General features: G+C 40.4%; 1 protein-coding gene across 1 annotated transcript in view; it reads right to left on the reverse strand.

Annotated features, from left to right (window-relative positions):
• ctnnd2a (catenin (cadherin-associated protein), delta 2a) overlaps positions 1–27,987 on the reverse strand; it is a 192,811-nt gene that overhangs the window by 10,651 nt on the left and 154,173 nt on the right. The window contains exons 17-21 of the mRNA XM_034560079.1: positions 27,619–27,801; positions 22,157–22,330; positions 19,665–19,815; positions 7,055–7,295; positions 4,937–5,021 (exon numbers count right to left, since the gene is read on the reverse strand). Coding sequence (XP_034415970.1) covers positions 4,937–5,021; positions 7,055–7,295; positions 19,665–19,815; positions 22,157–22,330; positions 27,619–27,801 — 834 coding nt within the window. The remainder of the gene's footprint in view (positions 1–4,936; positions 5,022–7,054; positions 7,296–19,664; positions 19,816–22,156; positions 22,331–27,618; positions 27,802–27,987) is intronic.

Here is a 27,987-nt window from a genome sequence, read left to right on the forward strand (position 1 = left end):
GTCTAAATTGTATGCTAATCCATGTTTGGATTGGAGACTAACAGGATAGTTGCTGCCTCTAACATCCATGAACTAATACTTCATGCATGGATACTAGCAGTAAAGTCACTTACTGCGCACTCTGGACTCTGGTGATAAAGTCAAAGTGTGGATCCTCTAACTCAACAATTTCCACAGTTATAGAATGAGGTTGGATTGCCACTCACCGGTCTGTGTTCACGCAATTTAGGAAGTAAATAGTCAGGTATGGTGTCTATCAGCCTTTAAAAGTCATTTTTAGAGTGACTGTATATATAGCATTATGGAGCAGCTTGACGAACCGAACCACTTAAAAAGTGTCAAAAAAGTGTGGTAGAGAATTTTATTTGTTTCTGCTGCATTGATGACCTCAAGGTGGATAACACAGAGGATGTTACGGGAGGACAGACTGCAGATGACATATTGTTTCAATTCAAGGATGTGGAGTGGAAAAGTCTCATCTTTCAATTACCTTTTTTCTTTCTTCCCCCCTTTGAATTAATATTCACATCATATCTGATCAATATCTGATCAAATGCGACAGATACAAAACTAATTTTGTTGTTTTAAAATGTGCATCCATCAATTTTAAGCAAGTTGTTTCTTTTCTCGAATAACTCTCTTTATCAAATCATAGTCTGGCAAATAAAAAAGGGCCTAATGAATAATCCCCCAAAAATAAAGCCACCTTTGTCGGACATGCCATGTAAAGCCAAAGTCCTTCATGTCTGTTCCCTGGAGTGTTATACCATCCGGTCGAGTGTAATGCTATCCAGTGGCAATGATTAGAGAAGTGGCCACATGGGGATACTGTTCAGTGTAATACTGGGAATGAGAGGATGACGAATGAAGAGAGCGACACAGTCGTCAGGATGAGGCGAGGACACACGGATGCCGTGGGGCGGCTTGTCCTGAAGTGACTGCTGCCACAGTCAGAAGTCTTGGACTTGGAGAGGGAGCCCACTACAAAATGATCATGCAACAAAGTCACTGGGATAGATTCGGGGTAGAATGCTGTTTGTTTGACAGGTGGCACATATTTATTTATTTATTTTGATGCATCAAAACATACTGAAATACGACAGTTCACTCCTGCTGTTTCAGGTTTGACAACATCTTTGAAAACTGAAGTGCAGGTATTGGAAATGCACGTCGGAAAATCCATCACTTTGTCTTCTGAGGGGAAGAACACAAGATGAAATGACTTTTTGAAGTGAATCATGTTATAGTTCTCAAATAACTCTCTCTGTATTCTGCTAAATGTCCTCCAACAAAGAGTTCACATTAACAGCTGAATATGGGACAATACTGAATAAGACTGACACTTGAACACAATGAAACGCAACACTTCCGTAAACTAGGGCTTCAGAAGGTAGTCAACGACAACTGTTCATTAGAAGCGTCACAAAGGTTTCCTTTGTCGCAGGGCTGTGGCATTGTATAGCATTAGATTACAGTAAGCAGTACTCGATTGTTCACACAAACACTTCTCAGATAAATCAACAAATCAGCTTCATTCTTTTATTTTCTCTCCACGCAGAGACGAAAAAGACACCTCCCCCACCTCCCCGGGATGTGCTCCCTAATATTTCTACATATTTCATTGAGACTCGTTGATTACGCGTCTAAAGTATTAGTGCTCTGAATGGCAGATAACCTTGGCAGGTATTTAATCAAAACCACGCATTACTGACGAGTGAAAGGAACGGAACATCTGCCATTACTTTTAGTCAAGTTGGTTGTAGGAGTGTACGGGTATTTGTCATTTGAAAAGAAACAAAAGAGCCAGAGGAGGAGAAAGTGGGTTTCAACAATGTTTGTGTGTGTGTGTGTGAGAGAGAGGGGGAAAGAAATAGACATGAGTGTGTCTGAGATGGAGCATCATTTATCTACACTTTGAACAGTTTTCTCACTTTTTGCTTGTTTGTGCCATAGCTCGAAGTTCGCTGCAGCATCAATAAGCTACAGTATCCTGGTAGCCAGGAGGATTAACACTGTTTTCATCTTTATGATGGGGCTAAATAACCATTAGCATCGATGTTAGCGTGTGTCTGTGTGTGTCTGTGTGTGTGTGTGTGTGTGTGTTTGTGTGTTGAATAATAAAAAAACCAATAGGTTCGAGACTAACACAATGTTATTGATCCACCTGCCTCTGTAAACACTGTTGCTCAGTTGTGATGGTGCCCTGCAGAACTTCATTATTCTTTTGTTTGGAGGTGGTTATGAGAGACCTCAGGACCACACACACACACACACGCACACACAGTCACACACACACACACACACATACACATGCCTGCACATGCATTCACACACACACACACATACACACGCCTACGTGGTGCCATAAAACACACCGACTACATACAGAGGACAGTGCGGTTGTTTAGGGGGAGATCTACTTTGGTCAAGCAAGGAATCTGTCTTTCTATCTTTTTGTCTTTCTGTCTTTCTGTCTTTTTGTCTTTCTGTCTTTCTGTCTTTTTGTCTTTCTGTCTTTTTGTCTTTTTGTCTTTCTGTCTTTCTGTCTTTCTGTCTTTCTGTCTTTTTGTCTTTCTGTCTTTCTGTCTTTTTGTCTTTCTGTCTTTTTGTCTTTTTGTCTTTCTGTCTTTCTGTCTTTCTGTCTTTTTGTCTTTCTGCGTGTTCTTCGCATATCTCGAGAACCGCTCAGCTGATCTACTTCACACTTGGTGGGTGTATCGTTGGGGACCCCATGGAGTGCTATTTGGTGCAATTTCGACATGTTCAATATTAATACACTTTGAAAAAAAACATGCACACACATGTCGTTTGCACGTTTGCTGCTGGATCATAGATATATAGTCTTCTAGGGCTGGATGCTGAATAACGTTACGACCATTTTTCTTCTTCCCTGGAGTCAACGAGCAGCAGCGAATAGCCTACACAGGAGCAGCACCACCCGGCCATTGAAACTCAATTTGTCTCAGTTTTTGCTGTACTAAAACACAACACTAATAACATTACTGCCAGCAAAATTACTCTGCAGAGCCTGACAGGCCGTCTGTGCATGCGAGTCCATCGGCTGTGTTCGAAATATTAAGTATGATTTTACCAGCAGACTGTTCCCACCATGGATTCACAGAAGTATGCAACACAACGGCCGGGCTGCAGCGGCTCTCACACACATCAGTTGCATCAAATTTACAAACGGCAATAATTGGATACACTGACAACATGTTGGGAATCTAATACTGTCTCACATGAAAACATATGAAACTTAGAAAAGTGAAATACGAACAGCTATTCACATTAATTTAAAATGTATTACTGGTAACACATATTAATACCACACAGTAAAAGTCCTGTTTTTAAATTCTTTATTTTGACGTGAAGAGTGAAACAGAGGCGTTATCAGCACAATGTACTTTATTTACGTAACAGCTGTTCGAGGTGATTTAGTGAGTTCAATCTGAATCTGCTCTGTCGAGTAATGTAGCACTGCAATATTTTGTTCCAAAGTAGAAGTAAACAGTATACAATAGAGTAGCATACTTTTGAAGTGCTTCATTTAAAAGATACAATGAGTTTAAATATCAACATAATTATGTGTGGGGCCTGTATAGCTGCCAGCCCCCAGGCCCAGGTTGCTAAACTTGCCTAACATTAAGGTTAGCAACCTGGTTTTATTTCCAATAAACCAGTCGGTCTATTTCACTGGTGATTCTGAATGTGAGTTTCCGAATAGTTGGGTGACACAACTACTGCCATGGCGGCGGTGTGCTGGAGACCCAAGCAAGTGCAATGTGGATTTTGAAGCTGTTTGTATTAATTATATGAATGCATCTAGCAGTAAGAAAAAATATAGTTTCATTGTCATTTGTCTCCCAGTTGTATAATTTGTGAACATCAAATCAATACCATACACTAGAAAAACTGCTGACTGATAATGGTAGCTTGCATTAGGATGGAATTAGCTTTAAGACAGCATTGCTACACACTGAGTCTGAGACACAATAGCACATCCTGACAAATACTAGCCCTGACAGGAAACGAGACATCATTTATCTTGTGAGGTTTCAGATGGGTATCCAAGATAGAAGAGGTCGAACCAAAATCTTGTGAATAAATTAGATATTACACTGTGTATCAGGAGTTTTTATTAATTGCTTCATTAAAAACTTTCAGCAGAGAATCATCCTCAACACCTGCTTCAGTGAAAGTTAAATGCCCTTATACTAAAATAGTTCATCCTCACAATATGCCACAGATAGTAATAACTTGTTTTAATTATACAGATGCTCTGTTAAAAAGATCATATGAATAGCATATGCCAGCCAATTTAACAATATGCTCTGTTTCTTCCCCAAAGCGTGTTACTTTTCTTCCACCTTGAGAACAGAGGTGTATCCAGACATAATATTCTTCAAACTATTTTATACTTTATTCACATTGCACATCAATGTCGCTATATCAAAGACCTTTATCAGTGGATATTTGCAAAGCAATAATTCATTAGTGGATGATGCCAATCTTATGACAGCATTATGCTTCTATCAAGATGTCTGATACCGTGTGGATGGATTTAATTGCACTCTTTTAGAATAATGTTCTAGATGTAAAATGTGTTAATCCACAACCCATTGTATTGTGATGAATCCATTATGAAATATGATGTACATCATTGCATATGGGGACAGCATCAATTATCACGAACTGTAAGTCTCATTCCTTCAACTAGTAGCCACACATATGTACATGATATTGTTACAAGATAAAAGATAACGTTACTGTATGTGTATGACAATAGGAAGCACGGTTAAAAATCATTTAAAATAGTGCCTGGTATGCAACAAGGATATATTGTGCAATAACGCAATGGAGAGTGACAGGAAATATAATAGGTAAACACACAAAGAGTTTGAGATGAATTGAGGACATGGTTGGTGAGACATCCTACCTTCTTGTAGAGGGAGCGCAGGTCTCTGTACTGCCACATACTGCTGAGGACCTGAGAGCCTGCCTTTACCACCTTTGCTGAGTGTCTGGAGATAGTCAGAGAGAGAAAAAGAGAGATATTTCTCCTGGACAACGTGCCTTTGGATAATGCTGCTATGTTATTCTGCCCCCTGCCTTTCCCAGCTGCACAAGATGCGTGCAGGCCAGTGGCACGTGCGATGGCTCGAAGGGTAAGAGGGCCATTGCTCATTTCAGCAGAGAGTGATTTTCTATGCACAAAAACTGAGAGTTTCCAGATGAGTTTAAAATGACCCTCTCTGCCATGCTAATGGTCCCATCCGTGCCACTTAGCTGAAAAATGACTGTAGTTGACTGTCAATTCAGAAGCCCTGCCCTTCTAACAGCTAAAGAGGAGAGCAGAAGGGATGCTCATTTGCCATTTGTCCCCCAAAATGAACAAAAGTCCTCCTAAAAACAGCTTCACCCCAGGTTTTACTTTTTTCCAGTAAGAAGAACAGAGAGCGTTTAAAGGATTAAAACATGGCGTAATGGTATCAACAGAACACTATTTTACCAGCCTGCTACAAAGGCAAAGCACTGGAATGCAACATAACATGCTAATCTGCATTGTTAAGATGCCAAAAAGTCACACACTGAGTCAAGTCAATGATTTTACAGTGCAAACAGATCCTAATCGTGACTTTCCCACCTTAAACGCCATCAAAGCTTATGATTATTCTTTGAATGTGACTGAAGCATAAGCTGCAGAGGTGGGGGCAGCTTGTGGAAAAGGAGCCCACATTTTGAGACTGTAATGTATGACGGGGAAACGGAGAGGCACTGACTGATTCAAGGGCATACGTCTATGTTGTTCTTTTTTTCAATTCATTGTATTATTCAACTCCTAATGTTTCAAATAAATTGGTAATCATATGGTGGTGCTACAATGGGCATTTTCCCAATCTGAAAGTGTGTAATTATGTGAATGTAGCATTGCACTGCTGATAAGGAGTATTTATCCTCAGTCTTTCTACCCTGGGAAAATGAAGACGTGTGGGCTATTAGCAGCCAAGTATACACTCACTGAGAAATGTGCACTTATGAAGGTTTCTTCCAGCACCTCATCTCACTCTGTAATGGTGCCCTTGAGCACTGTTCCGTAAATAGATTTGGCGTCTCTCCATAACAATAAATGAGCAGTTGATCTCTTTCCGATAACACTCTACCCCTGACCTGGCAGTTGCCATAGCAGCTTGCAAAACACCCAGCTTGGACCCCCGCGGTGATCACAAGTTATATTCCTGAAGCGTCTTCCTTGATATGCAGATGTATTTTGTGGGTGAATGGTCACAGGGAAGGCAGGTGCAGCTATGATAGATAGATGTATGGCCACATTAAAGCCCTGGTAACCACTGACGGGCCAGGGTGAGCTGAATGTTAACTCTACAGGTATAGGATGAAACAACAATGATAATCTGTGGGCTTTACATTAGGATGTAAGCTACTATGGTTATTCAGGGCTGGTTGTCCTTGAGCATGTGGAAAGCCACTGCAAGTGAATGCTCTGGAAATCTGGAAGACCGGTAAGGACATATAACCATTATGATCTAAAAACACTTCACAGCAGCACAGGTACATCTGTTCTGTGGTTATAAATACATCTGACATACTTTTCCGTAAACTGTTATAATATATCATTATCCTCAGATTTTAATAGCATCCTTTGAGGATTTCTGCTGAACCCAATCTGGGACTCCTGTGAACGCATTTCAAGTGGTTGTTAAGTTGTAGGGATGGAGTCTGTGTTGCTACTGTGTCTCAGTGGCATGCCAGTAACACTGTGTTGCAGGTGTTATTCTCACTGGGACAATCCATGTAAAGAATAGAGCCACTCATTGTACCGTCAGGTCAATCAATATCAAAACATGTTGTCGAAACTGTCCAAGATATTTCACTTCTGATGTTTCCTTTGATGTAATGATGCAGACATACATTCCATTGGGTCTTCAGTGGTGAAAAAACATGTCTTGTAAAAAAAAGAAAATCGCACAAATAGGAAATTTTATTGGTATGGATGAAGAGAATTTTGTGTAAGGGCCTCAAAACGTGGCCTACTCACTTGTCTCCTTTGCTGCGGGCAATGCCGATGAGTTTTTCTATGCCACCAGCATCACGCAGGGCTTTGGCGTTCTCCATGTTCTTGGTAATAACTTCGTGCAGTGCACAGCAGATGGCAGTTACCGTATCGTCTGACATGGCCTTGCTGGGAGGGCCGATGGTCCCACTGCTGGTGGCATTATTGTTGGTGCTGCTACTGCAGCCAGGTAACCGATGGATCAAATCTCTCATGGCATATTTACCTGGGACAAAAAAACATTGGTCAAAAGACATTCTTTGCACATCCTTCCATACTGTACGTGGCCAATTCAAACTTCATGATATTGGTGAACAATAGAAGAAACACATATAGGTGCAACTGGACTGAGGTTCTTTTGAACAACCATGTGTTGGGGTCAGTGTTTATATTTCCTAGGATAATTCATATATCAACGCAAAGGGATTGTTTTAGACAAGCGTTTAAGTTTAGTTTGGTTATGAATGAATGGTACAGTACGCACATTTATACGACTACCTCGACACCGTACTTAACAGCTAGTTCAAAGCCTCAATGAAATTAAAGTACAATCGCTTACTATTTGTTAAAGCAAATGTGTTGTCCAGCTAGTGAGGGAGTTTGGATAACTCCACAAATCTTTAGTTTGAGGGGGCAAACTGAAATCCTCTGACGGACGGACACACACGAATGGAGACATGCTGAGAATCCAATAAAAGGGGCGACTCCTGATATTGCTCTAAAAGGCTGGCATATGAAGAGAATGAAAAAAGAAATTGACATTCAAAGAATGGTTCCTGTTGAGATCGAAGCAACAAGAGAGTGGGAGTAATTAAGAAGTGCAGGAGATGCTGGCAGATAGGAAGTTGGCTGGAGCAGATGGAAGCAATAACATTTGGAGTCTAGGGGACTTTAAGACAAAGTGCTCTGAGTATGGATTTCAAAGAGGAGATGATGGAAGTTGAGGACAAAACCACCAACATGTAACCTGAACTCTTCCACACAATAAGTTAGTATATTGTTGTATAACAGTTTGTTGGCATATATTTAGATTATATGTTAAGACAAATCATTTCATAAATCATCTTTTATTTCCTGCAGTGCTTCTGACTCAACTACTCCGATACTCCGATGAGAGAGTTTCCCATGAGAGTGAGATCATGACGATGACTGAGGACAGGGATGAGGACAATAAAGGAGAGATCAGGGCAAATAGGTGATGAGCAGAGGAATGGAAGACAGGAGAGGAATTGAAGAGATGAGAGGAAAGAGAAGAAACGATTGTGCTGACTAAGGTGCTGTGTGGAGATTCATCAAACATAAGCAGCAGTCAAGGGGTAAGAAATGCCCTGGCCGGTCATAAAACCTGTCAATTACACTTGAATCATCTTGAGCCCCCTGGGACGAAACCCACAGGGCATGTTCCAGGTAGAGAACCATCAACTTGGATGCAGATGTGATTGTTGAATAATGAGCCAACAAAATCCTCTCAATAGTCCCACAAGGACGAGCCTTCTTACCCTGTGCACATCAAGAAGGTACACTTAAATCAACCTTGCATCTTCACACAAATTAGTCAGTCTGCAATCTATGAGGCATGTTGAAGCATGCCATTTAAAACAGTGAGAGTGCATGTGAGTTTGAGTGTGTACAAAACACTGAAGAACTGTCCACTGTGAGTCATTTTACACACACAGTGCTGGATCAGATAAAGTAGATAGAGACCGGAGTGTTGAATCCACTGTTGTATCACCTTAAAGTGAAACATTGCTATGGATTTCACTGGGAGTTTAAAATATATAAAAGTAAGACCAAAACATCCTTGTGGGTGAAAGATTTGTTTCTTCACATTTTCAATATTTTTCAGTATTTCCCCAATTCTTCCTCTAATCAACCTTCATGGAGTAAGGGAACACACACACACACACACACACACACACACACACACACACACACAAACACGCACACACAATGCATGATTATACATATGCCCTTGTTGTCAGACAAAGGCACACTCATGAAGACACGTGGAGGTTTCAACATATATGCATGCACACACAGACATGCACAACCTCTCTCACACACACACACTGATGCTAACTCTTTCCATAAGGATAGAGTTGGGAGTTAATTGGCCAAGTGTTATCTCGGGCTTGCAGGCTGAACAGAGGTTAAGCGGTCATTGTCTTTTGGCTGAGAGGACAAAATTAAACTGCATCCTAAGAGGAAGACTCATTATTTGACTGACTTTTTTTCCTGATTGATTTACTGGCTGATGACTGACCGATTAATTTACTTTCTTTCTTGATTTAATGATCAGACTAATTTCGGAGTGAGTGAATTATTTACTGACTTGCTGCATGAGCTATTTACCGACTAGCTTATTTTCTGACTGACTGCCAGACAATTGAATGATTGAGTGACTAACTGATAACGTGTCTAATTTAAGTAAGTAATAATAAAAGGTGGTTGAAGAGTATACACAACAATTAAAAAAATATTTGGAGGCATCCTATTTTATCTATTTGTAGTATTTTATGCTTACAGGCAGATGTTCTGATAAACTGCTGTCAGCATTTCCCTGAAATATGCTTGCGCCTGTGTGTGTGTGTGTGTGTGTGTGTGTGTCTACACAGGTGTGTGCATGCATATCCCTATCAGTCTCCGCAACGTCATCACATTGTACACACAAGGGGCAAGTGCTTAACAGAGAAGATGATATGGCAGGAGAGAGAGGAAGCAAGGTTGAAGGAGGAGGAGGAAACAGGATAGTAGTCAGCCATGTTTGAGAGCTTGGAAAGAGGAAAAAGAGGAACAAAAGGAATGACGGAAGGACACAGAAACCAAATAAAGTAAGAGCAGAATTAGCCTGCATACACATTAGCGTTTGCTGAGACGAATGCAATGTGAAACGCCTTGATAGCTGAAGAATGAAACGGAGAGGCCTTTGTTATTTCCAACCCTTTTAATAACACACCTTGTTAGAGGAAGACTGATAATCACTGAGTACTAAGAAGCATGACTGAAAGGTTCACACACAAACACACACACACACACATCACCTTGACAATGCACACACATACAGCAATGCATGCACCCCCAACACACATCTCGTACGGAAATACACGTTGCTCATTATCTGACTTCCTGGTTGTTTGTTTTGTTTTGGGGATATTTTGGGGGGTTTGTCTTGATGTTAGATGTTTTTGTAAAACACTTGAGAATTTTTTCTAATCTTCCCTTTGCAATGTCATTTTTTTGTCTCTTGGGGTTTTTAGAGTTTTAAATATGAATACTAAATACAAATATAAATAGCAACGGCCAAACTTAAGTAAACTAAACCAAAGCTGTGTACAGACACCACTTGTCAAATGAAATGTGGCCTCTTTCCAACATCTATGATACTAGAGCCTGCAAGAAGCGTATTGATAAATTATAGATTCATATAAACGAGAGGGAGTTGCTGTACTTTCCTAATGTCAATGCAACATTCAACACATTTTAAAAGCTAACTCTTTTAATGTTCTCATTACCCCGATGAAGACATTTTTTTAAATTTTAATTACTACTAAATATATACATTTTCTTTCTCTCAAGAACACATTTAAGTTTTCGCTATTTAGTTGGTGAATGATCTGAATTTGTTAGAATGAGTACAGCTGTATAGAAAGTAGAACCAATCAGTATACTGTGTAGGACATACAACCAGAAGCCAAGCTACAAGAAAGCCAAGAACCTCATGTAAGAACTATTCCTGTAACCTCAGTGGTCATCGGTAGTGATGCATGAAGGAAAGGAATAAAAGAGTCGTAGAGCAAATTCAAATGGATTTTTTATATGTGGGTGGCGACTCCTTCTCCTCTAAAGTCTTACTGTGACACACTTACACCTCCACATGCTGGAGTGCAATCTCCCCTCATTTTATTTCAATGAAATGTAGGCTACACCTGGAACATGTCCTCAAGGACAGAAACAAGCCTTGTGCTGATCACCGAACAGTCTAATAAACCTGTATTACACAGCTCCTCCAATATACCCCTCTTCACCTGCAGAGCTGGTAATGTATTCCTGTGCTGCATCCCCTCATGTGTCGCTAACTTCCGCCGAGCAGGCCATGCTTCATCGGGGCCATAATGGCTGATTTGATTTAAAGAGATCCAATTACCCTCAACAATCGAGTGATTTGATTGTTTACTGACGGAGAAGGGAGAGTGTTATCAAAGTAAAATTGGAGGTAATTGTCTCAGGGAGATGTGGGCAAAGATGAAACAGCTTGATTGGCTGTGGCGTGCAACCGTCCAACCGTCTGAGAATAAAGGTTATCAGTGACTGGGTTGAGGTCCCGTCTATGGGCTGCTGTACTCTTACTGAGACAGAAAGCTTTCATCTAATGTAGGTCTCTAAAGCCTTTCTGTGTCATATGAGTGTGTTTTAGGCTGAATTAAAGCCAACGTACAATGGGAAAAGGCATGACAAACGTTTAAACTGCAGCTGTGAAATCTGTTTTAAGTTGTGAGAAAAGAAATTGAGAATGTGACAACTGCTTTCTTAACGGACTAATCTGATCACTTTCAGAATCATGCACATTACAGATATTAAGGTGAATATCCTGTGTGCAAACTACCTTTGTCTTAACAGGTCAAGCACTTAAAATATTGTTCGCACAATGAGTTGATTTGATATGTGCTAAATATTAACTGGATAATGTATAATACCAATGAGCCAATGCTGCCAATCAAATATTCAGTAGCAAAACGAGTGCTTCAGCGCCTCTGTGTGATCTGTGTGAGTTTCCTGGGGGTAATTTAATCAGTAGTACATCACACGATCAACAGGGGGCACCAGATTCACAGCAAGAGGGGTGTGGATTCTGTTCTGTGGGAATATTTCTTCATTAAAAACATGAAAATTATGGTCCTTGTGTGTCAGCCTCTGAGAGAGCTCAAATAGTTTAAGACTATAAACCAGAATTATATCAACAAACAAAAATGTATTTTAATGAATTCTGGATCATGGACTCATTTGGAGAGCAGCCAAAAAGAAGTAGGAATATTACTAACATACTGCACACGCACACATACACACACACACACACACACACACATACACACACAAACACACACACACACACACACACACACACACACACACGCACACACATAAACACACACACACACACCCCTGCAGTCATCAATTATCAACATCCTCATAAAGCTAAAATAGATGTGAATGACCTGCAAAGGCAATGTGAGGTGTATTCCTTTTATCTTATGAATAAATAAATACGTAAATTAATAAATAATGCAGAGGAGAGTACAAACATATGAAACACAGCAGGTTTAAGCAGACCAGAAATGGAGGTAAATTGTAACTGGCATGCAGTCATAAAATATTCTGCCTTGTTGTGTTTGGTGCTTTTCACACCAGTTGTATCTCGCCCTCTGTTTTCCTCTTTGATGTCTATGGGTGATAGGTTTTCAGCAAGAAAGAGAGAAAGAGAGGGAGGAAAGGCGGGGCTCCCCATCACCCCCCTCCCCCTGTGAGAGAACTTTTGGCTTTATTAAAGACATTTTACTGTCATGGAGGAGAAGATGCCGGCTTGGGAATACACACACCACACTTCCTCTATTCATGCACACACTCAGAGGGACAATGAATGAGCATGGGGCTGGATAAAGTTACACTGTACAGCTTCTCAATGATGACTAGCTGGGTCCTGACAAGTGGATACATTTTCTGGAATAAAATCACATGGACACAATTTTGAAAATGTCAAAGATTTTTGGAAAAAAAAAAAAAAACAGAGACATTGTATGTATCCGTTGACCTCCCAAGATCACCTGAACAAGAGTCAGATTCGGGGGGGGGGGCGGGGAGGGGACAGCAGTCAGACCAAAAAAAAACGTATGTATCTCATGACAGCTCTTTCTTTCCCTCTCTCTATTTCTCTTTATTGCTCTCAATTTCTATTTCTATGTCTGTCGCACTCCCAGCCTGGCACAGTGGAGGACAGATGATGCCATGAGAGAACAAAGTGTGCTGATAAAAGACATGCCAGACCATCACACACAAGAGATTTGTTCTGAAGGCGACACAGAAGTTTGGTAAAATACCACTGAAACAGGGACTGAGAAGTGTGTCAACTTTGTGTGAGTCAGTGGACTAGGCCACTATGTCTTTGTGCCTGCTAGCCTTCCAAAGTTGTTCAAGCCCACCACAGAGTAATCTGTTTACAGGGACTGCAAAATGTGCAAAAACTGGCACGGGCGAGGAAGACACAAAATGGACATTCTCTGGTGCTCTGATAATATTTGGTGTGGACTACGCACTTTTTGTAGTGTGAGCACTAATGCGTCCTGATGTGTCCCCGACATCATGCACATAACAGGAATATGCGTCATCAACACCACGGCTCTACCTGTTGTTACACCATTTTATCATCTCTAGTTGGGTCTTGAATCGCGTAAGCAACTGTCAGTTATATTTTCCGCAAAGATGGTCGCAAGGACATGAGCTGAAACATCACGGCAAACAGACATTCTCAAAGCTCCTCAACGTTCTCCATTTTGAAAATGTTGAATATGCACAAACAGGTTGAAACCTGCCACCTGGTGTGATGCACTCTAGCTGTGAGGATACTTATGAGCCTCACGGCTACCGCAAGAAATGGTCCGCCGAGTCTGGAGTTTTCTCGAAAAAAGCCCACAGTGCATCAAACTGATCTGTTTTAGAACATGCCAAGTAATAGAGCCGGTCTGCATTGCTTTGATTTATTCTCCTTCTTTTAATTTATTTTCCCTCCTGTTTTAAAAAACACATCTAAATTGGTCTTTGCAAAAAGAACCGTACGTGATTATTAGATTAACCCACCCCAGGTGTTAACAGGGTCAACCTCACGCATACACACCCATTTGCAATCATGCCATTAGTGACATCTATGTGGCGCAGTAGTTCAGTTTCCACAGTAACACTCTCCAGCACTGATGTCATCAATGCGAGACACAAAGAGCGAGAGACGGCGTGAGAGGGAAGGAGAGGCGGTATGAGCTCATGTCTGAAACGACACGGAGAGGAGACGGAGAGGGAGGGGTGGGTGTGGCATGAAGGGATGAGAGGTGGAGAAGGAGGCAGGGAAAGAAACAAAGAAGCAGAATGAGATGGAGAAAAAAGGGGGATACTATTCATGTCGTGGACAATAAGGTGGGCACAACATTGTAAAGTGAATAAGAGAAGGGTGGAAGGAGAGGCGTAATCCAATAGGAAGTGAATTGTGACCAGAGAAGAAGACAAAGAAACAGCTTGAGAGGGGTGAGAAAGAGAAGAAGAAAGGAGAGAAGGTGGAAGTGGAGGAGTCCTTTTGTTTTCACATTTTGCTTTTGATTTCATCTTTATTCATCATTTCAGAAAAAGTGATCATGAGTACTGATAGTGTTACTCCAGTCAAATAAAGAGTCACAATGTCTTCTGCAACCAGGAAGTAAGTAATCAGAATAAAAGCGTTTTCATTATTTGATGTGCTGCAAACAGAACTGGGGAGCTTCTACATATATCACACGAGAGAACATCCTGATCAGACTTCGACATGCGTACTAACAAGCGCCCCTGGTTTCACATGAAAGAGTCGGTTCTGAGCCATCTTCAAGTAAACCATTGAGCGAGCTTTGTTTGATGTCGGAGGTTAATTGCTGTTGTCCAAATGCAGGAAGATAGCCAGCATATCTTGTATTTAGAAGGTGACTAGTTAGATTTTCTTAATGTGTGTCAAGATAAACATGTATCTGTGACTCTTCTTGAGTGAATATTACTAATGATTAAAAGTCTCAATGCTTTGATTCCCTAATCATTGATTTGTCGATTGACTTTGAGACACTAAAATAACCTGAAACAATATTTCATGAAATCAATACTTTTATAAAGTAACTACGAAAGCTTTCACATCCAACTTTGTATTATTATATATTACATATGCAATGCAATCCCCAGTATACTGTAGGACTTCCCATTAGGATTACATGTTTGGGATTTAAATTAAACCCTAACTGCGGAATCCAGAAACTCAATTAGATGTAACAGTTGGAGTGAGTCACATCATACAAAACATTACATTAATTCATTAACTGTCTTAAATTAATAGAGATTTGTAATTAATCACTTTTGCATTAAACAGTAATTTTGGCTTGGATTTGGTTGCAGGCACCGCATGTGTTTATGAGAGCCTTTAGTGAATGGGTGCTGTGTTTGAACACATACAGTGTCTTTTTGTCACCCCAGTGCTGTTCCCAATTCATGTGTGTTAAATTACATATATAAGTAAATGGGGAAGAATTGTGCTGACAGACGGTGTGGCAGTGAATGGGACTCATTTATTGCTACAATGTGAAATCAGGAGAGACAAAAACATTGACAGGTGAGAGGAATGATTCTCAGTGACATCAATATGCCACTAAATCCCATTAAAGAGGGATTGGAGTATAACATATGTGGTTACAGTAGGTCTTCAACTCACTCTTCAGTTTCATCTGCCACCCTTATTCAGTCTGCCGAGCCTGACTTGGCCTCTCCTTTCCTCTTTCCTTCTCTAGCCGTGTACCTCTCTTGCTCCTTCCCTCTTCCCTATCTCACTGCCATCCAGTGCATTTCCAGAGGATTTGACACTCTGAGGTTATTGTGTGCGAAAGATGATTCTCATCTCCTCTCACTCTGCTGAGCAATCTACCATTCCCCCATGCTGATGCTGCCAAACTCACCGACACTAACAGCTTATGACACACTACAGCATGAAGATTTGTTTTTTTTTCATTTTTAGAAAGCGGTGATTTACTGTAGATTAGCCATGCAAAATGGTATTACAATTAGGTGGAAATTGGATTTGACAAAGATCCACAAACTGCTTTGTGAAATTGCTTTGTTTCTCATGGTTATACGGTTGTTTTGCAGGAGTGCATGGTGTAAAGAAAAATGTGTTAGACTCAGAGTCACTGTGGTGAATGAAGCTTGTGAACATGGGCCAAATGGGGCTCGTCTCTTAGGAGTGCCTGGCCTATACCTCTTTTCATTCGACATGTATCAAATTTACACCTTGCCAAGAGCAAAGGCTCAACCCTGACTGATCCCTCTCACTTTTCTTCTCCGCTCTCCATTTTCCCTCTTCATTGCTGAGGCTTTCTGTGACATTGTGTGTCATTAACTCTGACTGCTGCTTTCTGGTTCATTTACCACGTGGATGTCTCGACACTTAGGAAGAGAAGTTGATGTGCCAGCTGTTTTTGAATGTAAACTGATGATTTATTCCAATGATACTGATCAATTTGATGAGATCGTAATAATGTCTGATGGTTAAACAAAGCCAGGTTGCCATCACTGTCTTATTCCCTGAATCAACAAAACCATCCTGCAGCTCTGTGCAGTTTCCATCTGCTTTAAGATAATTATTTATTTATTATTATGAAAACCACAACAGTGTTGGTTCATATATAAACTAAAAAAGAGACACAATTTTCAGAGTGTATGGGGAAACGAAACATCTAGATATCCTTTTTTTTCTCCATTTGTTGGGAAATCAAACCAGGGCTGCAATTTGAATGTTCAAGCAAGTAATGGCATACAGTAACAGTCTCAGGCTGGATTGATGGGAAGACAGCAGGAAAAGTTCAGTGATTTATGGTTGAAAACGGCTTACAAACTGAGAGTCCAAGGGAAAGCAGGTTATGGCAGACAGGTAGCAGGAAGCAGTTGGCAGAGAGCAGATGCCTCCAAAACACAGGACACGCTAAAACAAAAAAAAAAATCGAAAAACACAGACTGGGACTCGAAGCACAAGATATGAAGACGAACTGGCAATGATGAGTGGAAAACATACAGATAAATGCACGAGGGAAGGAGGGTGTAAATGAGAAACTAATCACAGCGGGGCAAAAAGTGGGGCAAAAAGGCAGGGAATCAAAACCAAACATTTCACATGAGGAGTGAACAATGTTTGGCAACAGAAAGAATGTGACAAATGATTGGCCAGTTTAAGAGACTTGCTGCCACTGCACGCTCAAATGGCTTAAGGAAGCTTTAGTGCATCTGGTTTTTGAATATTTGAACCAAACTGAACCGAGAACTTTGTGTCACAGTAACTTATTCACTACAATAGCCAGTTAATAATATGTGTTATGTTAACTGCATGACTGTCAAAATCACAACAATCTCTCTCATGATCTCAGTTTTTTTCCAGCAGTGTATCTATTTTAATCAAATCTGTCTGCACGTCCCTGATTGCTACATTAGAATGATCTGCAATGCCCTAATTATCTCTCTTTCTATTTCATACAGTATCTTAATTTGCCTATCTCTGTAATATTTTCTGTGTCTTGAGTCTCAGAAATAACACTGAGAGCTAATCACGGAGGTCTAAAACAATAATATCCTGCAGCTGAATAAGTAAAGCCTTTGAATTGATGTTCCCTGTGAATTTGTTTGTAATTACATTACTAAATCATGCTTGTGTGTTTTTCTTGCCTTCCTCTATATGAGGAGAAGATGCATTACAGTGTCTAACTCTCTTTCCAAAAACTATCCTATTTATCTTAAATAGGGTTTAAAAATAAAGACTTTAAAAGTTAAAATTGACCAACTATCTCTAATATTTTAAACAAAAACAAGGTAATGATTTTTAGTGCAAGACATTTGATCACATGATGTCAGTATTTGGACTTTTACTTTAATTGTATTCAAATGAGTAATTCATAACAATGTAAGAACTTACACACTTAGTGATACTTAATGGTAAGGCAGCTGAAACGTTTTTCCCAAATAATATTGCAATACCCTAATGACACCAATATTGTCAAAAAATTCACATTAATAAACTCTACCTGGTTGATGGCGGGAATCACTAATATACTACTAAGTGCATTTAAAAGAGTCCCGACTCCATATTTTATCATCTAATGTCTGGAAGTTGCATATTACATTTAGAGTGGATATGAAAAGCAATACGAAGGATGACATGCAAAGGTTCTTGCCAATCTTTTAAAGATAACTCAAATTACCGCCTTGCAGTTGCATGCCTCCGCAAACCAGCCAAGTTCAGATATTTGTGTAAAATTGTCAAGATTAGCGTATACATTCTTGAGTTATGTAAAAAGGTGTTATGTGAGGTCACAGTCCAGGTGGACATTTGTGCAAAATTTGCTCCAGCATTTTTGAGATATTGTGCTTCACGAGAAGGATAGACGTACAACCAAAAAACAAAATGCCTCCAGGTATGGCTCCCGCCAGCGTGGGGCTTACAAAAATAAATGAATGCACCTGTGAGGATTTCTCAACCACCTAACTTCATATTCAACAGAAGGTGCATTGAAGAAAAACAAACAAACAAACAAACAAACAAACAAACAAGAACCAAAAGCCTAAAGCCAATCAAATCCTGTCTTTCAGCAAAGACCTCAATTATCCTTTAATCGGCAGCTTGTGCCAGGCAGACCATCACTGTATGGGCGTATTGAGCTTTGCCGGCAGCCTTTCTCGTTGTCCTTACAACACTCTGGCAACGACCCAGAGAGGCTCCAGAAGCCCTCGCCTGAGACTGAGGGTAGCAGGGTTGCTATAGAAACCACTGAGCCCACCAGGAAGCCGAGAAACTCAGAGAAACCACAGACAAAAAGGGTGCTGCAACACACACCCATACACACACAAACTCAAACAGATTTTTAGACACAGACAGAAACACTCCACCGCACACAAACACACGCTACACAAGTGTCTTATTGTGTTAGGTTAACCAGTGATCCCTAGTCCCTAGATGTGGTGATGCTGCCAGTCAGTTAGCCCCACACTTGCTTTTCAAAGCCCAATGCAACCCTTTGATTTGATTATATCGTCTTCTGCAATATCTATCTTCCACTCCTTTCAGACTTCCTCTCTTAACTTCATTTGTTCTACCAGTTTATTTCATTTATTCTAGATGACTTTCCTTATTAGCCTATTTTTCTCAGAACAAACACAACTTGGCCCTTTTATCAAATTATAACACATGGCGTCATTCAATAATCAAAAAAGAAAAAAAGAGAACTATCTCAGTAGTCCCGCAACTATCAGACTATAATATCACATATAAAGCCTGATGTTGAGGTTCAAATCATTGTGTAGACTTGATCCTAGTTTGTGATTGCCAATAAATGGTCTAAATCAGTGTCAAAATCCTTCGGCTGCAAAGTTGTCCACCTAGCTAGCATGGTGGAAGAAGCCAGGTGAGCCGTCATACTAAGTTATTGTGAGGTGACTACAGGCTGGCCTTAGTGTTGAATCACTTCTAATTGGAGCAACTGCTCTGCACCCTTGTCTCACGTCACTTGAACACAAGCTTACATACCAAAAACAAGAGCAATGCGTTAGAAACGGACCAAAGTGGAACGGCTACGAGGGAATGCAATTAGAGATGTCAATGGATTTCAGTTTGCTCTTTAGAAACCTACAACAGAGACCACAACTGAGCATTACAGTCCAAATTCATGTAATTTTATCAAGATTTAAAATGACAGTGATCCCGTCAATGATTTCGGGTAACAGTTGGGGGGATGTTTCACCAACAAATATAATTATTATTGGACAAGTGTTTTTCAATACTCACCAATGAGCTCCTTGTTCCTGATGTCTAGGGCCATATTTCTGAGAGCGGTGGCCACGGCACACACCACCTTGTCATTGTCTATCCTCAGTAACTCCACCAGGATCGGAAGGCCTTTCTCCTTACGTACAGCAGCCCGGATGTACACCGACCACTGACAGGGAGAAATCAAGGAGAAGGGAGAAGTTAGATAACAAACATTGTATCGCATGAATAGTAGCCTGGCAAAAGTATACAAAAAACAATCCCATTGTGTATTTGTGGAGGAAATGAAACAGGAAGATTGTGGAAGTTTTGTGACAATTTACAGCATTGTTACAATTCAAAAAGTAAAGAAACTTTCTATTTTTAAAACCTAGGTTTTACTAGGCAACAGCAATTACAATTATATCCACACAGCATGGTAAACAAAAGACAGCGAGCATGGCAACAATACAACAACTATCTTCCACTTTGCTTGTGAAACTTGTTTGGTTACCTTACGAGGAACTCACCATGCCTGTGTAATCGGTTATTTTCAATTCACACATTTTCATTCCTACATTGTCTTATTGTCACCGTGATGACTATTTTCTTTCTTTCTCTCTTTCTTTTACTAGGCAGACAGACCAACAGATTGGGGATAAAGTGGTTGCGGTAGGAGGAAGGGAAAAAAGACGCACGATGGTTGAGTGGGAGATGTTATATCCAGGGTCAATATGAGAGGGAGTGATCTACTGTAAGAGGGACAATTACATGAAACAATAGAGAAGAGGTTTGAACTTGGAGACCACTCTGTCCTCCCTCAATAACTATCAAGGTACGCTTAAATGGACTACTCAACTCAAAACAGCTAAAGTGGTTCCACCTTGTCCGTCAACTGTAGGAGACTGAAGTTGTGCCAAACAGCCCCCAAGAATAGATATCCATAAGTGAAGTGTGAATTGAAAAGAATATCCAAGGTATGTTAAGGTTAAAACACAGAATTGTTTTTCTTAAAGACCAAAAGGGCTAACTATGGTTCAAAAAATTATTTTAGGTAATAATTCACCCTCGCAGGGAAATAATCATAGTGTATTAACCATATACTGTATGGTCTTAACCAAGAGCTTAGAGAGCAGCACGGAGAGTGAGACAGCAGTACGCAAACACAGCTTCTTTGGAAACTGTTACCAGCACCATTCTCAAAGTCAGGAGAGGAGACACAGCAAAGCACACACATGCAGGACCCTAACATAGAAAATGGTATTTCCTGACTACCTGCCTCCTTCTCCTTTGACTTTCTATAGCCTCCTCTTCCATCTCCGCCTAGCTCCAATTTTTCTGTCCATTCAACCAGCAATGGGAACTCACAACACCAAAACCAGATACACATAACTCCAACATGCATTTTCATAACCAGACACCCCTCTCAACCACAGTGCGCTCCCTCATCTGTAAGTGAATCGGTTTAAGCTTTCATGTACAGCAAAAGTAAAATAACCTTGTGGACTGAGAATACATAGCCTATTTACAACCAACAATGTCTGACGCAGTTTCCCAAGGTCATTCCCAGATTAAACCCTCACACTTTCTGCCTTTTAGCCTCATACACTCTTCCCTCAAGAATAAAGCTGCTTTCACCAATTTCTATAATATTACCGCATGACTCATACATTATGAGCATCTAGCTGTTTCCATCAGTCAGCTGCTGTTGAACCCTGGCTCTATTCCCTGGTGTGTTCAGGGAGCCTTTCACAGTTTGACAGTAATTGCATTGCTACTAAACAATATTATATACTATAGAACACGTGAAACATGAGCTTGTGTTTTTTTAAAGTCAGCAGGATGGCGTAGTGAGCAAATAGAACATAATTCCAACTGATTGAGTTTTAAAGTTGTTTATTCTCTGTACTGCAACCGAATCGGCCTTTGAATTAGTTTAAAGCCTGAACTGAACTGTAACCAGGTGATCAGGGTTGAATTTGTGTTTCGTCTTGGTGTATTTGTTGATATTAAACTCTACGTTAACTTTATGATGGATATATTCCTGCCATGGAAATCATACTTTTCACTAGGTCATCCTGATTAATATTTTGCCCATCCTGCAAAATGCCTATCCCTCTCTAGGAATCTATCTATGCCACATTACTTTTCAATAAACAGAAGCCAAGCCACATCATTGTGTGTGAAAGGACGGTTTTCCAATGGCACAAAGCAGTTTTTGGTCACAAGCTTTGAGAGTTTGTAAAACGGTAGCCTACACACAAAATCACACATGTGCACAAACACATTGATGTACACACACACACACACACACTCACACACAGTAGTTGTGAATGTGAATTAATTGTTTATTTCTTTATTTCATACTAATGGAAAATTAAATGGGTATATATAGACACATTTATAGATTCCTGTTTACCTGCAACACCAGTGCCTGAATGTCGTTTTCAGTATATTTACCTGAATATAATCCGAAGGGAACAAATAAAGAGGGCAAAGAGTTTGGCAAACATTTTAAAGCCAGCAGTTACCTTCCAGCTGCCTGCGGCCAGGTTCTGCAGAGCGCCGGCTGCTCCCTCAAGGGTGTCGGGGTTGGAGCATTCAGACAGCAGGGTGAGGTAGGGTTTGACGATGGTGGGGTGCCACAACATCTGAACCCCTTTGGGAGGCTGTGCTGTGTCCGGAAAGGGGCCCACGCCATCCCACTGTGAAAAAGGAGTCATAGTTCATATTTTATTTATGTTCAGCGAGGTGAGTTGCAAACCCCTGGCGGTCTAATCTCTTGCATCAAGTTACTAATTATTGACCTGGATATCAGCTAACTACACTAGAACATAAATATATTCCAATATTAATGGAGGTCAGCTAAAACATTGTTTTGGGCTTGTTTCCGAGTAAACCCATTGGTTTGTGGACTATCGTTTTGAAGCCTCTAGGTCGTCATTTTGATTGTCGCCATCTTGGTTATTTGCAACCAGAAGTGACACTAGAGGGTGGAGCTAAGTACAACTGATTTTAAGACGACCAAAAAGGCTCATGAACACACAGTGAAACGGTTAAAGTTGCAAGACGAAAACACGGCCAACTACAAAATCAGACACCTGTCAATCACAAGGTGGCCACACCCTTAAGCACACCCTGCTTTATCATCTATTTTACTCCAAATGGGACCATCATTCAAAAACTGCATATCTTGCCGTGTTAAAAAATACTTGAAACTAGCGATTGTCCCCTTTGCTTTTGGAAATTCATCCGATTCCTTATCCACAATATTCATGAAAGAAAGATACCCGTGGATGAGTATTCTCGTGCGTCTAAGTGCATGCATTACTACATCTCCTTTCAGTACCCTCTGACCTCTTCAAAAGTCAAAGAGACACTGAATAAATCGCTCCCTGTCAACCTGCTTTGTATGAAAGATTGGTAATGGAGGGGAGAGGTGGGAAAGGAAAGAGATGCATGTGAAAACAGAGGCTATGAGAGAATGTTTCACTCCTACATTTGCTTTGAAAAATAAACCTAATGCTCCATTCCCCTTTACCTCAATCCTCCCCCTCTCCTCCAGTACAATGGAGTCTCTTGATGTTTGAACCTTTTTGTTGAGTGACATGCCCACACCCTTTTTCCCATAGGCATGAACCCACAGCAAACTCTCTTTCTCATTCTCTCTCTCATCTTTTATTTCTATTTCTTTCCTCTCCTTTCTCTCCTGTTTGACATTAATATCTTGCCCCCCTTTTCTCTCTTGTTGATTATTTCTCCTATACCTCCCCCACGACTTTTCTCTCTCTCTTTCTTTCTTTCTTTCTTGCCTCCGTCACTCCCTAATTTATTATTCTATTTCCATTCTTCTCTCTCCAGTTCTCAGTTTTTCCTCTCCGTATCGACCTTCTCGGTCTCGCTCTACTGCTTTCCCTCCTCCCCTGGTCTCAAGGTAAACTAGGCTAGTGTGCGTCTTGAGAGAGGTGCTGTTGTGTGTGTGTGTGTGTGACTGTGCATGTTTTTGTCTATACATAGATTCTCTAGTCATAAAATCAAAGGCATCTATTTAGTTTGAAGTGTGTATAACAAGAGGTACTTTCTGTTTCCTACAGACATCCTACATAATAAATCTGAATGTATGATGTTAATTTGTGTATCTAAAATGTTCCAATGATTAAGTGTATCAAACATTTTAAACAATTTATTTTCCTCACTACAAGACACTCTTCAATACACAAAAACATTTTCTTAAGAATATGAATTTCCATATATCATGTTTTGCCTGCATGGTAAAGAATCATAAAAACACCAACGCTGCCACATTCACTGCGGCTTGAGCTCCCCATTGTCTGCTATGGGGATCAGGGTATTAAGTTGCAGCTGTACAGCTTGAAAATGCCAGTAAACTAAATAATAGATTCACATTCAAGTTATCTGGTCAGACAGCTGAATACCAATGTTATCTATTTATCAAGTGGGAACACTAGATGATGCCATATGTGTTGAATTTTAAATGTTACATAATTCAATTTGTATTTGATAAAGATACTGGTGTTGTTTCTAAAGGTACATTTGGGCGAATAATTTTCAAGAGATAAAAAAAACTGATATCTTGAAACAAATCAGAAATCCATAAAATATTCCAGATAACAAAAACCTTGTGTGTGAGTGTGTGTGTTCCAGTATCCATTAGGAGTGTTTAGATCCAGTTCAGGCTCCCGTGCTGCTCCCTGGCCTTGCTGTCTGAACCTCTAATAAATGATTAAGGAGACTACATTACACTCTAACTGCTTGAGTCTCTCTCCCCCACTCAGCTTCTCAATCCATCTCTCTCTCCCTGCTGCCTGGTTTCTTCCTGACATAATTTCCCTGTCTGTCTGTCTCTCTCTCTCTCTCTCTCTCTGATCCAGTCTTATCGCTCCCACCCTTCTCTTTCAGTCTGTGCCTGTCTGTCTCTCAGAACTAATCAAATCAGGAGACAGTAAAGAGGAAAAGAAAGATGTACAGAATAGAATCATCAAGACATTTCTTTTTAACCAAAAATGCTAAGAAAGCCTGGCAGGGCCTACACATTATCACATGTTATAGACCTGAATGCATAATATATATGTGATTGAATGATTCTGTATTAGTCTATGACTATCCATTTTCTTTTGTAGATTTGACTCAAGTATGACCTACAGCAGGATGAAGAAGTTGATGTAATCACAAGTTTACCAGGTAGTGACATCAGGAATACCCACAGTTTTTAAGTTAAGACTTCGGGTCCGGATAACATTGGCTGGAAGGTCTTACAGTCTTATGTTGATTAACTTGCATCTCCTTTTCAAAGGATTGCCTGACTAGGGGAAGCTGTCTTTGATACCTGTTCCCAAAGCAGTGACTGACATGTGGCTAGTTGCCCTTACCTCAGTACATATGAAGTGCTTTCAGAAGATAGTATAAAGAAATCTATTTACTGAGTTTCACCATTCTTGGATTCTTATCAGTTTGCATACCAGCCAGAGTGTGTGGTTGAGGATCCTCACAGTCTTGTGAAAATGTATCAGTGCATCTAACACCATCCAACCCCACCGGCTGGTAAGCAAACTGGTGGAATTTGGGGTTAATCCAAGGCTCATTTTAAGGATTAATGATTTTCTTCTGAATCATACCCAGCAGGTTTTTAAATATGTATATGATACAGTTTTAGTGGGGCACCTAAAACCTGACAACTTACCCTTTGATAGTTTTGAAGATATGGTTTAGGGAACTACATTAAATGGTGTTCTGGCAATTTTCCTGAGGTGAATGTGACAAACAAAGGACATAATCATAGATTTTAGATGTAGAAACCTAAAGAGTATGTGCTGCAATAGCATCAGTTATATTAGAACTGGAGAATATTTTCTCATTAACAGAACTTAGAATGGCACTGAAGGCTTCTCTTGATTTGCAAATATGTTTTTGTTCTTCTCCCAACTGGCTTTGGCCAATGTTTTTGACAGATGGTTCGTGCAATCACCTTCCAAGTATTTCTTGAAAGTGCCTTTTCCTAAACAGTTTCCAATGACAGCATCTATGATGGTTCAGGTAACCACAAAGGTAATAAAACTACAACAGCAAGATACAATGATCAATTTCAACTTGGTTGTAATTTCTGTTTTCCAAGGCCATCCCACCGAGCATCCTATCGTTTGGACTGATTTGTGTGTTTAATAACATGTGCAACCAAAACCAAGATAGGTTGCACTGCATGATCAGGTTGGTGAGTGGGGTCCATGGGGCGTCATGAATCCCAACAGTGTTTCTTGTCCTGTGTAGCATTTAAGCGCTTGGATTGGCCAGGCGTACATGGTCGCTGAGGTATCAGTATCCGGATATGTTCAGTTCCTATGCCCTGATCAATGGACTTTCCTGACCCTAACTTCTTCAGGTCAAGGCCTAACCTCAACCAATTGTCTCTGCATCTACACAGCGCCAGGCTTGCCAAGAACTGCAGTGGGATTCATATATATAGATGTCACTGGTTGTGACCAAAGGTCAGCTGCTCAGTTGCGTAAAGTTCTCATTCTGAGTAAGGCTGATTGCATTCTCAGTGACCCCAATCAACCTCTACACTACAGGCTCCAACTAAGCTATTGGGGCAAATAAAGGATGATGCATGGGAAAAAAAGAGCAACCAGGTTTAGAAAGCCTTTTTTTGCTTCAGCAATTATCCTGTCAAATGAGAGGGACAGTCCAAAAACATAGAATGTGATGGTGGTTTGGTCAGAGCTATGTGGAATGGAAATTATTATGCAGTACTAGTATAATGGCATATATTTTTTAATTGATTATAATGTTGATGCAGCCTCTTTATTCAAGCGTATGCTTGATTGAGGGTGCTTAGAATTGCTCTGTATGTGTGTGTGTCTGTTTCATACTGTGACCTCAAACTACTACACGTCTCTCTCATAGCTAGAGTTCTACTATCACACTTAATTCAGACAGGTTCTTTTTTTTGTTTTGTTGTGTTAAACTTTTTAAATGTACTTTATTAAGAATTGCTATCTTCTTTTCTCTCCTCTCTCTCTTTGTCTGTGCAAATGGTCTGTGCCTATGGGTGTAATGTGTTTCAAGATACACACACCAATTGAAAAGAGAGAAAGAGACACAGTGTAGCCAATGAGTTGCATTAGCCTGGAGAGACTCGATGGCTAATAATGGATGAAATAAAACAAGACAAACAAAGCTCTGGGTCTCAGGTTTGGTTTGGTTTTCCAATATCAGCTAAGAATGGTTGGGTATTAAGAATGCAAGTAGGGGCTGTGTCTGTGTCTCGGTTTTGAGTCGATGGACAATTCTAACATACACAAAACATAGTCTCAAGAGTTCTGGAAAACTATGTGTGCTTTTGACTTCCATGGAGAGAAGTCCACCTCTTCTTTAACAGTTTTAAAAAGTGCATAAGAGAGCAAACAGCAGGGAAGGGGAAGAGTGAAATTTAACTAAGAATAATGAAGCTTTTAACCTGAAAAGTTAGGTTACAAATTTCAAATACATAAAATGTCTAAAATGTGAAAGATTGGCTTATGAGCCAACACATTATAAAAGAAGCCAATGGTTTTCAACTCTGCATGCATAACACTCTGTGCTGTGTGATATTCATCCCTCTTTTCTATTATTTACCACACATGTCCCTGTTGAAGGCTGCTATAACCACTCACACTACATTCCTGCTTCATCATGAAAGTGGTCTTCTTTTTTTCACCCATGCATATGGGGATTACATGAAAGTAAAATCCAGAATAAACAAGTGGAGAGGCTTGCATACAAGCCACAAGGGGTAAAATTGACCACCTATGAAATAATTTGGACTGATGTGTTAGACTGCGCTCTCCACAGCCATCATCTCTACGCCAAATGAGGAAGATTGGTGTTCGTTCCTCTAGTAGAGTACCACATACTTTATTTTTTTAATTCACTTTATCCATTCCATCAATGTATCTAATAGTTGTTTCCTTGCCCTCACCATCACCTCTGTCCTTACCTGATCGGCTCCCTTCTTTTTCTTCTTCTTCTTGCCCCAGCAGCCAGAGCTCTCTCCGTCACGGCCGTTGGCGTCGCAAAGCAGGCCGTCCAGCTCTTCTAAACCCCCCTGCTGGCCGTGGGATGTCTCGGCGGCCAAACGGTACGACAGGTTCCTCAGGATGCAAACACAGTTCTCTACAGTCTGGAGATACAGTCGGGAGAGATGCAGTGAGTTAGTAGGAAGAGAAGGTAGGGAGAGGGTTGAGGAGATGAAAAAACAGATATAAATGAATAAAGTGATAAAGGTCAGGTGGGAGATTTGCGTTTGATGCCATTTAATGAAACATCTCGCTTGGAAACAGAGCATAACGTAAAGTCAAAGCATGCT

Source organism: Cyclopterus lumpus, chromosome 20 (assembly GCF_009769545.1).
Source record: "Cyclopterus lumpus isolate fCycLum1 chromosome 20, fCycLum1.pri, whole genome shotgun sequence".
Classification (NCBI taxonomy): Eukaryota; Metazoa; Chordata; class Actinopteri; order Perciformes; family Cyclopteridae; genus Cyclopterus; species Cyclopterus lumpus.